Genomic DNA, 13,558 nt, shown 5'->3' with positions numbered 1-13,558 from the left:
CTCTTGAGCATGTAGAATGCACGTCTCTGTTTGTCTTCTATGGGACTACACTTTTTAAAGGGGATACATGGAAATTGGGACCCTCTAAAGCATGGGTAGGCAAACTAAGGCCCGGGGCCCAGATCCAGCCCAATCACCTTCTAAATCCTGCCCATGGACAGTCTGGGAACCAGTGTGTTTTTACATGAGTAGAATGTGTGCTTTTATTTACAATGCATCTCTGGGTTATTTGTGGGGCATAGGAATTTGTTCATTCCCCCCCCCCCCAAAGAATATAGTCTGCCCCCCCCAAGGTCTGAGGGACAGTGGACTGGCCCTCTGCTGAAAAAGTTTGCTGACCCCTGGTCGAGTCCAACCCCCTGCAATGCATCCATGCCAGATGGCCACCCAACCTCTGCTTAAAATCCCCCAAAGAAGGAGCGTCCAAAACCTCCCTGGGCATGTTTGCTGTGTGGCCTTCAGAGGACGGAGAGATTTTCCCTCGGCACATCCAAAGTGATAGCATAGCTGAAGATAAAAGTCTTGCAGGAGTGAGGGCAGACGGTGTGCACAGGGTCAAGAAGGCAGTTGAGGTAGCCCCAAATCTGAAAAGGCTTAGGCTGTTCTCATCTTTTGGTGGGGCAGCGAAAAGTATGGACAATGGCACTCTTGGGGAAACGGGCAAAAGAAGGGAGGCCTCTAGCTGGTACAGGAGGTGATGGTGATGGTTTTCTGGAAACCTGGTATCTTTTCGCAACATTCTCCATCAGAAACTTCTTTGGCACCTTCCGGAATCACTCCTGCAACTGTGGCAGAAGATCTTTTCTTCCATAGCCTAGCAGGGTGGGGTGGTCATGGTATGTTCATGGGGAACTGTTGTGGAAATCCACGAGACACAAAGATAGATGAAGGTGATGCATTCTGGGCATCTGATGCCACACCACCCAAGGGTTCCATTGCCAATGGAAAATGAAGCCCTCACTTCCTGGCAGCAGCCAAGGGGGGCCTGTAGAAGATGCAGCTGCCCAGAATCACAGCACCCACAGTGGATGTGCCAAGACCAGAGGAGCTCTCCTCCCCATTTCCCTCGCTGGGCAATCCGCGGTTGTTTGACAGAGTTCTTGGGCTTGGCCTGCTTCTCACCCTGCCTGTCCCTTCTTTGGAGAAGCTCCCTCATCCCAGCCCCGTCTCCATGCCCACCTTAAGATCTGACCTGCACTCAGCACACCTCCAGTGGCAAATCCTTTGAGGAAAGATGAAGGGACTGGCAGTGTTGGCCAAGAAAAATGTTGGGTGGGTGGGGGGAGGCTGCAAGACTCTTGGGGAAGCCCCGGTGGGCTCAGTGCAACTTACTCCTGTGTAAGCACTCGTACGACTGGGCTGCTTAAGTGGAACCCAAGACTTGCAAATAATCTCCAAAAAGCTCTCCCAGCAGGGATGCTCAAAAACTGCCTCCTTTGGGGTTCAGAGATGCACACTTCTTTCTAAAGCTTTCGGATTCAGCTGAGTTTTCGTGGCACTAAGAAACTGGGACCCATTAGGCAGCTTCAATGTGGACGAGAGCAGGAAGGGCCAGTGCTGCAATCGAGGGCCAGGGCATCCCTCTGTGGCCCCTTCCTCCTCTCCCTGACCAAGGCTATTGACTTGGGCCCAGCCTTGCGAATTTGGCTCCAAGGCTGCGCTGCCAATAGCCAATAGACTGGGGGGGGGGGGGTCTGGAAGGTTGCCAACGTAAATGAGTGTGGAAAAGAAGGTTGTTTAGCAAGGTGTTCTGGGAAGGAGATGGGGGGGGAAAGACTGGGATCCATCTTGGGCAGGCTGGCTGAAGGCTGGCTGGGAGAGATGCCTTGGACTCTAAGGTTGCAGTGGTGTAGGGGACAAGCCCCTCTTGAAATGACCGTGCTGTAAGTTCTGGATGTTAGGATATAGTTCCATTTCACCTTAAAAGGGTCAGGCAGGCCTGTTGTGTATCACATGCCTGTTTACGTCCAGCACAGTCTGCTGGGAACTTCCGTTGTGTATAGCTTTTGCACTACTGTTCTTTTGCTGGACATGAAGTCAAGCAGACGTGTTTTTTTCCTTTGTTCCTGAACTACGCTGAATAAATGCTGTAAATATGCTTGCACATTTCTCTGTCCGCCTCTTCTGCTGTATGAAGATTCACGCACTCTGCTGACAGAGCGTGCATGGGTCTCTAAACGTATCTGAGGCTTCTGTCACTAACTGATGCTGTTCCAAGGGAGACCGGCTGCCGGCCGGTGGCTGGAGCCGACTGGGGGCCTGCATGATGCCCCCGTCTCCCCGGCAGTATCCCAACACTGGACCCCCTCCATGCAGGCTGAAGGTGCAAATAGGTGAATAAACCATATTTCTTGAAGCTGTGACAGTCTCTGCCATGTCTCAGGACTCCAAAGGCACCACAGTGCTGGGAACCTCCTGGAGTCTTGCAGAGAGTTGGCACCCGACTTGTGTTACAATACTGCGCAAGAAAGAACATTGGTCCAATAGAGGGGCTTTGCCACACGTCCAGTTGTGCTGTGCCTAGAAAGCACTGCCCCCAGGGATTTCCTCCCTTTCCTATCTGAGTGGTTTTCTGTTTGCCACGCTGCTCTCCCCTGGAAAACCAGCTCTTTGGGACTAAATCAGAGAAAATGTCAACCTGGGGAAGCCCCGATGTTTGCTTGCTCCAATTCAGCGGCAAAGTTTGGACATTTGCCCCGGGAAAGCTGAAGAGCAGGTGAGCCCCCAAAGCAAGACGGCATCCTGTGCCCCTGTTCTCCAGCAGCTATGCAGCAAGGAGGTTATGACTGCTGACCAATGCCTGGAGTAGGCAACACGGTGACCATGTACATATGCCATAAACAATCTTTGTAGAATGCCTTCAAACCATAACAAGTCCAAAATGAAATCTTTAGTCTCAAAGTCTCTGGAAATCTTTAAATGAAGCGAGGTACCAGACTTTATGGGACGCGGGTGGCACTGTGGGTTAAAGCACAGAGCCTACAACCTGCTGATTAGAAGGTTGGCAGTTCGAATCCCCATGACAGGGTGAGCTCCCGTTGCTCGGTCCCTGCTCCTGCCAACCTAGCAGTTCAAAAGCACCTCAAAGTGCAAGTAGATAAATAGGTACCGCTCTGGTGGGAAGGTAAACGGCATTTCCGTGCACTGTTCTTGTTCGCCAGAAGTGGCTTAGTCCTGCTGGCCACATGACCTGGAAGCTGTACGCCGGCTCCCTCGGCCAGTAAAGAGAGATGAGCGCCACAACCCCAGAGTCGGCCACGACTGGACCTAATGGTCAGGGGTCCCTTTACCTTTACCAGACTTTAAACGATGACAGACAAGCTGTGAAACTTTGTGTCTTCAGCAAATATGATGTCCAACACTGAACAGTGATTCCGGAAATTGAGTACTAGAATCCTTCGTCAGCGTGGTGGCAGGATATAGAATTGCTTCATGAACCCATCTTATTTCGAATGAATGTATGTAAATGAAAATATGCAATGTTGTGAACTACATTATTACATGAGCATTGTTCCACGGGATTGGATATTTTCATTTACATACATTCTATATGTAGTCTATATATAAAAGATTGTTCGTTGCATATGTAGATGATCATCGTGTTGCCCAGACACTGCTGATGTTCTCTTTGCAACACAAAGGGGTCAGTGTGAAAGGAAGCGCAGGTGAGCCCCCCCAAAGCACAGCGACTTCCTGTGCCCCTGTTCTCCAGCAGCTATGTGGCAAGGTTGTTAGGACTGCTGACCAAAACTTGGAGTAAGAAGCCTGCGAATTTTCAGAGAAAGATCCATTCTTTGTACCTTGGCTGGGATTGGAGAGGGAAGGGCCCTGGGAATGCACACACTGCCCAAGAAAGAAGCTGAGGGGAAGCTCCCAGCTCCTGCCACCCCCCTGCCCAACTTGCATTTCCTCTGCCCCCCCCCCGTTCCCTCTTAAGAGACACCTACAGCAGAACAACTTAGAAAACAGGCTCAGCGCCAGGCACCCGCAGCCAAAAGTGTTCCTCCTTTATGAGTGACATCGTAAATACACCCTGCCCCACCCTCTTGCCCGTCTCCTGCCAGCCTCTGGGGTCCCTCCATGGGGCGCTTCCTCCGGGCAGAGAGGGCTGGGGGGGGGCAAGCAGCTGGCAGTGGGGCCCAGAAGCATCCTCTTGGTTTCCGCTTGCCAGGAAGGAGCCAGCTCTGCAGCCAGTCGGCCGGGTTTGTGTGTCTCTGTGTGTGTTCCTTGCGGCTCCGGTCAGCGTGGGCCCAGGACAGATGGGTCACCGCCATTGGAAGCCCAGTCCAAGCTCAGTCGGCCACTTTCTTGGGTGGCGTTTCAAACAGGGCTGCAATGTCCAGCATCGCCCGGTGGATGTTCTTCCCAAAGCGCTTGGAGTCCTGGAGAAGGAGAGAGAGAGTTGGGAAAGGGGAGTCAAAATGACCAAGGGGGTGGAGATACTCCCCTGGGTGGAAAGGTTGCAGGGTTTGGGACTCAAGAGAGAGGCGACATGATAAAGAATTGTGTGATTATGTTTGGCATGGAGAAAAAGGGCAGATGGAAGTTTTTCTCCCTTGTGGAAGTCCAGCGAAGCTGAACGTTGGAAGATTCAGGATGGATAAAAGAACTTCTTCACGCTGCACATTACCTATGGAACTCACTGCTGCAGGAAACAGTGATCCACCCCCGAAGTTGGATGGCTTTAAAAGAGGATTAGACAAAGTCATGGAGGATCCTAAGGCTATGCTCTGTCTCCGCAGTTGAATCAGCAAATGAAATAACCAGCTGCTGGGAACCAGAAGAGGGGAGAGTCCTCCTGCATTCGAATCCTGCTTACAAGGTTTCCCACAGGCATCTTGGTTGGCCAATATGAGAAGAGGATGCCGGACTCAATGGGCCATTGGCCGAATCCAGCAGGGATCCTCAAGGCACTTTCCCAAATGGGCCTCATCCCCATAGCCCCCAGGAGACCCCAACCCTGCCTCCCCCGTCACGCTCACCGTCTCAGGGCTGGAGAACTTGCTGGAGATGTGGAAAGTGATCAGGTTCTCTCCAGCGATGATGTAGGAGACGCCATAACCGTCATCAGCCACCTGCAGGGAGCAGAGGGAGAGGCGCTGAGGCCCACAGCAGAAGTGGGGTGGCCAGTTCCGCACCAGAGGGAAAGTGAACTAAAGGCAGAGGGGCAGTAGGGGCTAGTGGCACCGGCAGGTGTCAGAGGCTGCCTGCATTTCAATGCTGGCTTCCTGGGGTCTATCAACAACAACAACAAACTTATTATTTGTACCCCACCCAGCTGACTGAGTTGCTTCCCTCATGTATAAAAATATAATAAAACATCACACATTGAAAACCTCCTGACACGAGGCTGCCTTCAGATGTATTCTAAAAGTCATATAGTTCTTTATTTCCTTGAGATCTGACAGAAGGGTGCTCCACAGGGCGGGCGCCACCACCAAGAAGGCCCTCTGCCTGGTTCCCTGTAACTTGGCAGGGAGGGAACCGCCAGAAGGCCCTCAGAGCTGGACCTCAGTGTCCAGGCTGAACAATGGGGGTGGAGACGTACCTTCAAGTATACTGGGCCGAAGCCGTTTAGGGCAGGGGTCAGCAAGGTTTATTTTGCCTGGGCCAGATCAGTCCCACAGAGATCCCTCCATGGGCCAGAGAGAATTCCCGCACCCACGATTTTCTGCGTCTGCGCAGACACAATATTCAGCATAAGCGCATGCACGGTTTTCAGCGCCGTGGAAGCAAGTCCCCACGCTGCGCTGCTCCGGTTTAGCGCAGTGCATGAGCAGGTGGCTTGGTTCGAGGGAGGCTTGTGGGCTGGTCAAATGACCTCCACAGGCCACTTCCAGCCCATGGGCCTAAGGTTGCTGACCCCTGGTTAAGGGCTTTCAAGGTCAGCCCCCACACTTTGAATTGCGCTCGGAAACATCCTGGGAGCCAATGAAGGTCTTTCAGGACCGGTGCTATGTGGTCTTGGTGGCCGCTCCCAGTCCCCAGTCTAGCTGCCGCATTCTGGATTAGTTGTAGTTTCAGGGTCACCTTCAAAGGTAACCCCACGTAGAGCGCATTGCAGTAGTCCAAGAGAGAGATAACCGGAGCGTGCACCACTCTGGCAAGAAAGTCTGCGGGCAGGTAGGGTCTCATCCTGCGTACCAGATGGAGCTGGTAGACAGCTGCCCTGGACACAGAATTGACCTGCACCTCCATGGACAGCTGTGAGTCCAAAATGACTCCCAGGTTGCACACCTGGTCCTTCAGGGGCACAGTTACCCCACTCAGGACCAGGGAGTCCCCCACAGCTGCCTGCCCCCTGTCCCCCAGAAATGGGCTACCCAGTTTTCCCTGGGAATGCCAAGGGTTCAACCTGGAACCTTCTACATGCCAAGCAGATGTTTGAGCTACGTCGGCTCTTCCTTTTAAACACGTCCATTGCCCCCCCCCCCCGCTTCCCTCCACCCACCCTGGGGTCCCCAGAAAGCCTTTTCCCATTCTCCCCTGTCTTTCACACAGCTCCTACTCACTGGGCCAAAGCCCCCTCCTGAGGAGACGTGGTCCGGATTGGCTTCCATGTCGAACATTTTGATCTGCTGCTGGGGGGTCTGGCTGGTGGAGAGGCGCCAGGGCTCAGACAGCACCTACGGGCGGCAGGGCAGGAACAGAGTGAGTGGCGGTACCACCCCCCACCCACGCCCCTGCAAAAGCACCTGGGTCAGCAGCCCTCGCTGGACGTGCGAGAAGTCATGGGACGCCAGCTGCAGGGAGCCCCCAGCTGTGCATCAAGGCTCAACCTGCCCAGTCCTGGTGGGTGGGGAGGGAAGCCCCAAGTTGCGTCACCTTGGCGAGGAAGGGCGAGTCAACCCCCAGGTAGCGAGAGACCACGTAGAGGCAGAAGAGGTGCCTGTCGATGCCAGAGCCCGTCATGGCCAGGCGGTACATGTTCTGGTGCTTCTCAGCTGCCACCTTGAACAGCCGCAGGGACTCGGCTGGCTGCAAGGGGGAATCGGAAAATTATGGAGGAAGCAGGTGGAAGAAAAAGGTTTTCCCACCCTCTCTCACGACACCAGAACTCGGGGACATCAACATTATTTTTTTTCTGGAGTACCATACAGATATATTTTCACACTTATTGTTTGTAGGGATGTGTGTAGAGGGGGCGCTTATTAGATATTATCTTTCCTTCCTCACGTCTGTGAGTTCGGCAGTGCATCCCAATTGAAATTGAAATACTTTATTGTCACTTATACAACTTGTACACAGTGAGATTACACGAGCACCCCCCACTCAGCTCTCTTAGTCCCCTCGTTTACTGATGCACACCCACCAAACCCGAAAGTCATTAAAAGGGAAGCTTTGATAGGCTAGTTTTAGCTTTTTAGTTTAAGTAATCTAGGATGCTTTTAGGCAGACTGTCTTCTCCTGGTGCCTTACCTAGCAAACATGACTGTTGGTTTGACTGCATTGTAAATATCCTACAATAATAGTAATAAGAATAATAATAAGAATAAATTTATTGATTTTTATTAAATTATTATTAATTATTATTATTATTACTACTATTATATAGTGTTGCCATCTTTCAAGAAGTAAAAATCAGGACACAAAAAGTTGTTGAGCTTTCTTTGGGGAGATTTCAAAAATCTGGACATTTTGCCAAATCGCCCCCCCCCCGACACTAATTCCATCATTGGAATCACAGACATGTCCAGGAAAATCCGAATTTATGGGAACCCTATATAAGTCTACCACCCTTCATTTGCAGATCTTGGGGCAGTTCACTGTTGGGGGGCACCCTTTTGCTTTTGGAACGGACATCCGGAACGGCTCAAGTTTGAGAACCAAGGTACCACTGCATAACAATATATAAGAGAGAGAGAGAGTGGGAGGGAGAGAGAGAAAGTGCAAAGGGGCTTCTGACAGGCAGGAGGGAAGGGGTCAGGATGAGGGCCAAGGGGGCACAGGGAGACCCTCGCAATGATGAAACTCACACTGCACTTTGCGTTGGACATGCTGCGCACGAAGGCTGTGGACTCACTGGTGCAGGATCGAACCGTCTCCGTCCTCCCTTCCCTGAAGAGCCGCGTCATGGAGGCCTCGTAGGTGAGGCAGAACCGGCCCTTGTCCTGGAAGAAGAGGCAGTGAGGACGTGGGCTGGGGGGCAGGAGAGGAAGCCCACCTGACGGCCCCCATCAGGGACGGATTTCGGTTCGATGAGGCCCTCAGCTACTGAAGGTAATGGGGCCCTTTCTTTGTCAACAACAAATGGTCACTGTTTTTTTTTGTGTTGAATATATGCTATATGGTAATACATGGACCTAATAGGTATCTCAAGCCATTTGCACATGTCTCCATGCAACCAGTCCATGCAGAATGCAGGCACCCTATATTTAGAAAGGAGCAAACCAGGGATATTTGAGGGCATAGCTGTCAACGTTTCCCCTTTTTTAAGGGAAATTCCCTTATTCCAAATAGGATTCCTCACAAGATAAGGGAAAAGTTGACAGCTATGTTTTAGGGAGAAGGCTAGCAGGCAGGGCCCAGGATTTACTGTATTTTTCGCTCTATAGGACGTACTTTTCCCCCTCCCAAAATTAAGGGGAAATGTGTGTGCATCCTATGGAGCGAATGCAGGCTCCTTGGCTTCAGCAATAGCAACGCGAAGTCTCCGAAGCGTAGAGGGAGCGCTCCCTCCGCGCTCCGGAGGCTTCGCGTTGCTTTCGCTGAAGCCTGGAGAGCGAGAGGGGTCAGTGCACTCTGAAGGCTTCAGGTGGCTATCCCTGAAGCCTTTGGAGCACAGCGGGACCTCACGCTGCACTCCGAAGGCTTCGGGTTCCTTTTGCTGAAGCCGGGAGAGCAAGACTCTCCTGGCTTCAGCAGAGAGGGAGAGCTGTGCAGCGCCCCTTCAGCGAAGTGGGAGGAGAAATGGAAGGGGCTCAGTTTCTCCTGCCGCTTTGCTGAAAGGGTGCTGAGCAGAGAGGGGGAGATTTTTTTTCTCTTGTTCTCCCCCTCTAAAACAAGGTGCGTCCTGTGGTCAGGTGCATCCTATAGAGCGAAAAATACTGTACATCATAGGAGCCTACACAACACACAAACACTGTTGCTGTATGTAGGTTTTATTTTATTTGTTTTTTATCATAGATTTTGGAAATGTACATCCAGGGTTTTTTCCTTTAATTTTTTTTGGGGGGGGGGCAAGAGAGAGTGGGGCCCTAAGCTACAGCTTGTTTAGTTTATACGCAAATCTGGCACTGGCCCCCACGCCCCCAACTTTGCAAGGAACACAGCCAGACCCCCATCTTCTCCTAAGCCCCTTCTCAAGGCTTTGTGCGCCCTGACACTTCAGGAAAGGGTCCCAGCTAGTGGTCCCGCCCCCATTTTTTTTTTGGGGGGGGGAATACCACTCCCTCCATTCCATAAACTCATCCCTCATACGACTCTATAAAAAGCATTATTCAGAATAGCAGTTTGCACAGCCCACTTAAGGGAAAACAAGAATAAGATTCAACGCGGTAGCAATCAGTTGCACATTTCTTCAAAATGCTTAAAATAACTAAAGCTATTTAGCTTAACAAACAAAACTGGTGGACTTTGGTGGGGTCTCCAATGGCCATCTAGTCTGACCCCATGCAGTGCAGGGGTCACAGCTGAATAATCCATGATGCAGGGAGGATAGAGGGAGGTTTGTGCCAGGGTGGATTTGATTTAAATCAAATCGATTTAAATCACTAGTCAGTAAGAGTTGTTTTAAAGCATATTTTTTACAGAAAGGTTCAATCTTGCTGGCATCATCTTAATATTTACAGCCAGATGAAGGTTTCATTTTTTGGAATAATAAATTTTCAGAGTAGTTTTTACAGTTATATCAGAAATTACTGATTTGGTTATACTGTTAGAAATACATAGACAGATAATTATGAAATTATTGTGAGGTTTAATAAGTTAACTGTTTATATTTAGACAACTTTTCTGCGGTACAATCATTTCCCTAATAACAATTTAAACAATTTATTTAACTAAAACAATAACATTATAGCATATGTATCCATGTTTGTTAACTGATGTGGTTAAACAATTAAAAACAACTTTGAGTTTTAGCCCACATGAAAAACTTAAAACAAATCCTTACTTCCTGATGAAGAGCCTTTGGACTATAATGTAACTTCAACAGAAAACCTTTAGAAAGGTTTTTCCTCCAAAAGCATTTTATTTTAAAAATTCGATTTAAATTTTTAAAAATAATTCATTTTTATCCACCCTGGTTTGTGCACCGCAGCCGTTGTGCAAAGGTGCTTCTGCACGCGGCCAGTTGTGCAAAGGTGAGACCACATCCTGCACGCCCTTGCCTCGGAACCCACCTGCCACTGTTCATTGGGGAGGGGGGCCCTTACCCGAAAATGCGCCAGCTGCAGGGCGATCTGGATGAAGCTGTCTGGACTGGTCCGGCACTTCTTGATGCGACCTTTGCCAAACTCCGTGAAGCGAAAGGAGTGGAAATCCACGTCGTCCGCCAGGGTCCTGGCCACGCGGTACGAAAGCTCAATGGCCTGGCTGCACTGCAAGGATATGGCGGGGGAGGGGTAAGAACCAGGAGGGAAGACCCAAACCCTGCCCCACACTCTCAAGGGGGAGGAGGGGGCACAACAGCTCTCGGTTGGGAGCCAGAGAGCAGCATGGGCCCTGTGGCCCTGCAGATGTTCCGCACAGCGCCTGGCACTCCGCTGGAGCAAAAAATGGGGGTGCTGTTAACGGAGAAATCTGAGGGCTCCCTTGGACAAAAAACAAGGATACCAGCCAGGAACACCAGAGCAAAACAGCAGCCAGTAGGCTTGGTCTTTATTGAAGACTGTCGCGACAGGACTCCCACCTGCCACCAGGTGGAACAAGATGGAAGGACAGAACAAAAGAAGACCCCAACTTTTATTAGCAGCTAGTCCCCATGTTAAAAAGGTAAAGGGACCCCTGACCATTAGGTCCAGTCGTGACCAACTCTGGGGGCGCGGCGCTCATCTCGCTTTACTGGCCGAGGGAGCCGGCATACAACTTCCGGGTCATGTGGCCAGCATGACTAAGCCACTTCTGGCAAACCAGAGCAGCACATGGAAATGCCGTTTACCTTCCCGCCAGAGCGGTACCTATTTATCTACTTGAACTTTGAGGTGCTTTCGAACTGCTAGGTGGGCAGGAGCAGGGACCGAGCAACGGGAGCTCACCCCATCGTCGCGGGGATTCGAACCACCAGCCTTCTGATTGGCAAGTCCTAGGCTCTGTGGTTTAACCCACAGCGCCACCCGCGCTCCTAATCCCTATGTTACACCCCCCAAACTACATCACGGTTACACCATGAAAGGGGAGGTCTGGTGGCAGTAATCTGAGCATCCTGGACCCTGCCCCATGGTTCCCCTTGCCCTCCACCAAACACCCATCAAGTGAAGCAAAAGAGATCTTTACATTTCCCTGTTTCCCAGCCAAGTTAATCACACCCTTTTGTCTTCATCTGGGTTTGGTATTTCTGGAATGGCAGCCTGTCTGGCACTCAGGTATCAGGATGCCAGGGATTATCACTCAGGCAGAGGGGCTGCTGAGGAGCTGAGCTCACATGTCTATATGAACTTCTGAAGTTTTCCCAGTGAGCCAGTACATAGAGACATTTATCAGTGAACTCATACATTTGGTTTTGTGCAGCAGAGGCCCTTTGAATAGATTGGAAGAAACTGTGATGAAGTGTTTTGTGGGGACAAATCATAAAAGTCACAAAAGTGATTGTGCTGGTTTTGGTAGTGGGCTGCATGTGCATGAGATCTGCTGGAGGGGCAACCCCCCCCAACCTATACATAAATTCCTGCAACAGTGCAAAGCCTACCTCCTCAGAAATGTCCCACGTCAAGCGCTGTGGCATGGGGAGGTCTGTGTTGGGCACCCCGTGGCAATGTCCGCTGCTGCAGTACCCCAGCTGGAACTCATCTGTGGCCAGCATGAACTGGGGAGGAAGGCAGAAAGGATGAGAGCTGGGGGGGGAGAAGTTCCTATAGAACAGGCACCCCCAAACTCGGCCCTCCAGATGTTTTGGGACTACAATTCCTATCATCCCTGGCCACTGGTCCTCTTAGCTAGGGATCATGGGAGTTGTAGTCCCAAAACATAGTCCCTTATGTTTCCCTCCCCTTATGGTCTTGATTGAGGCTGCATTTTAAATTGCATTTTAACCTGTATTTTAAATTGGGTTTTTTTCCCCTCTCCCCCCCCCTTTCCCCCCTATTTTGCTGTGATTTTATTGGTGTTAGCCACCCTGAGCCCAGCTCTGGCCAGGGAGGGCGGGGTATAAATAAAATTTATTATTATTATTATTGCTGTTGTTGTTGTTGTTGTTGTTGTTGTTGTTGTTATAAAACACCTGGAGAGCCGAGTTTGGGGGTGCCTGCTATAGAATCACAGAAGTACACAGTTGGAAGGGGCACCCAAAGGTCATCCAGCTCACAGCAACCCTATCTCACAGTTGTTCACATGGGGGAGTAAAAAAGGAGGTACTCCTCCCTGCCTGCGTCTCACCTCCCAGAGGTGCCCCATGATGGGCGCATCGGCCCACGAGTGCTCAGCATTGGCACCCAGCTTGCCGTTGCGATACACCACCAGCGTGAAGGACTTGTCAAACCACCTGCAGAGAGAAGGACAACCCGCGTCAGAACAGGGCAGAGGCTGGGACAAGCCAGGCAGCCCCAAGCAGGGCCAGATTGAGGCTGGATGAGGCCCTGAGCTCCTGAAGGTAATGGGGCCCTTTCAATGTCCAGCTGTCCTTTGTCCAAAACAAATTGTCACTTTTTTGTGTTGAATGTATGCTCTATGGTCATTTATGGACCTCATAGGTATCTCGAGCCATTTGCACATAACAAAACATATATTTTAACAAAGTGATTGTTGAACTGAAATACAATTAAGAAGAAGTCTATTAATAGTGACATAATTCTTAAGCTCTAACTTAACATGATTTTTTTATTCATAACAAACTTAATAATGCAAACACATTGGCATTTGGCAATAACAAATTTCCTTTAGAAACACAATTTACAAAGACTCGCAATCTAGTCTCTAGAAACTTGCTATAACCTGAAATAATAATAGGTGTAAATATATGATGCAAATAATTAAAATATCCCTCCGGATCTGGCCCAATCGCCTTCTAAATCCGGCCCCCGGACGGTCTGGGAATCAGCGTGTTTTTAGATGAGTAGAATGTGTCCTTTTATTTAAAATGCATCTCTGGGTTATTTGTGGGGCATAGGAATTCGTTCTTTCCCCCCTCAAAATATAGTCCGGCCCCCCACAAGGTCTGAGGGACAGTGGACCGGCTCCCCTGCTGAAAAAGGTTTCTGACCCCTGCACTATGGGAATGTAGAGGTGCGATAGCCTTAGGAACATGGAGGAAGCCCAGGAAGATAGAGAAACGCGGCAGCCAGGTGTGGGGGCACCTGCCGCTCCCCTGAGCAGCTGGCACCTGGAACAGGTGAGATCCCTCAGAGCAGCAGGTGGGCAGGTGTGTGCGCTGGGCTGCCCAAAGAGCTCTTTTCTTCCCTGC

General features: G+C 50.5%; 1 protein-coding gene across 4 annotated transcripts in view; it reads right to left on the bottom strand.

Annotated features, from left to right (window-relative positions):
- Positions 1 to 3,988: 3,988 nt before the first annotated feature.
- The window catches only part of CPT1B (carnitine palmitoyltransferase 1B), a 36,237-nt gene continuing 26,667 nt past the window's right edge, over positions 3,989 to 13,558 (bottom strand). For all 4 annotated transcript variants that reach the window (XM_081926954.1, XM_081926955.1, XM_081926952.1 and 1 more), the window contains 8 exons: positions 12,535 to 12,640; positions 11,849 to 11,965; positions 10,377 to 10,541; positions 7,977 to 8,111; positions 6,826 to 6,978; positions 6,513 to 6,626; positions 4,983 to 5,075; positions 3,989 to 4,382 (listed from right to left, as the gene is read on the bottom strand). In XM_081926954.1, the coding sequence (XP_081783080.1) occupies positions 4,293 to 4,382; positions 4,983 to 5,075; positions 6,513 to 6,626; positions 6,826 to 6,978; positions 7,977 to 8,111; positions 10,377 to 10,541; positions 11,849 to 11,965; positions 12,535 to 12,640 (973 nt within the window). In that variant the 3' untranslated portion in view covers positions 3,989 to 4,292. The remainder of the gene's footprint in view (positions 4,383 to 4,982; positions 5,076 to 6,512; positions 6,627 to 6,825; positions 6,979 to 7,976; positions 8,112 to 10,376; positions 10,542 to 11,848; positions 11,966 to 12,534; positions 12,641 to 13,558) is intronic.

The sequence above is a fragment of the Podarcis melisellensis genome (assembly GCF_964234715.1).
Source record: "Podarcis melisellensis genome assembly, chromosome: 10".
Classification (NCBI taxonomy): Eukaryota; Metazoa; Chordata; class Lepidosauria; order Squamata; family Lacertidae; genus Podarcis; species Podarcis melisellensis.
The sequence above is the reverse complement of the archived record's forward strand: the minus strand, read 5'-3'. Positions and strand labels throughout refer to the sequence as shown.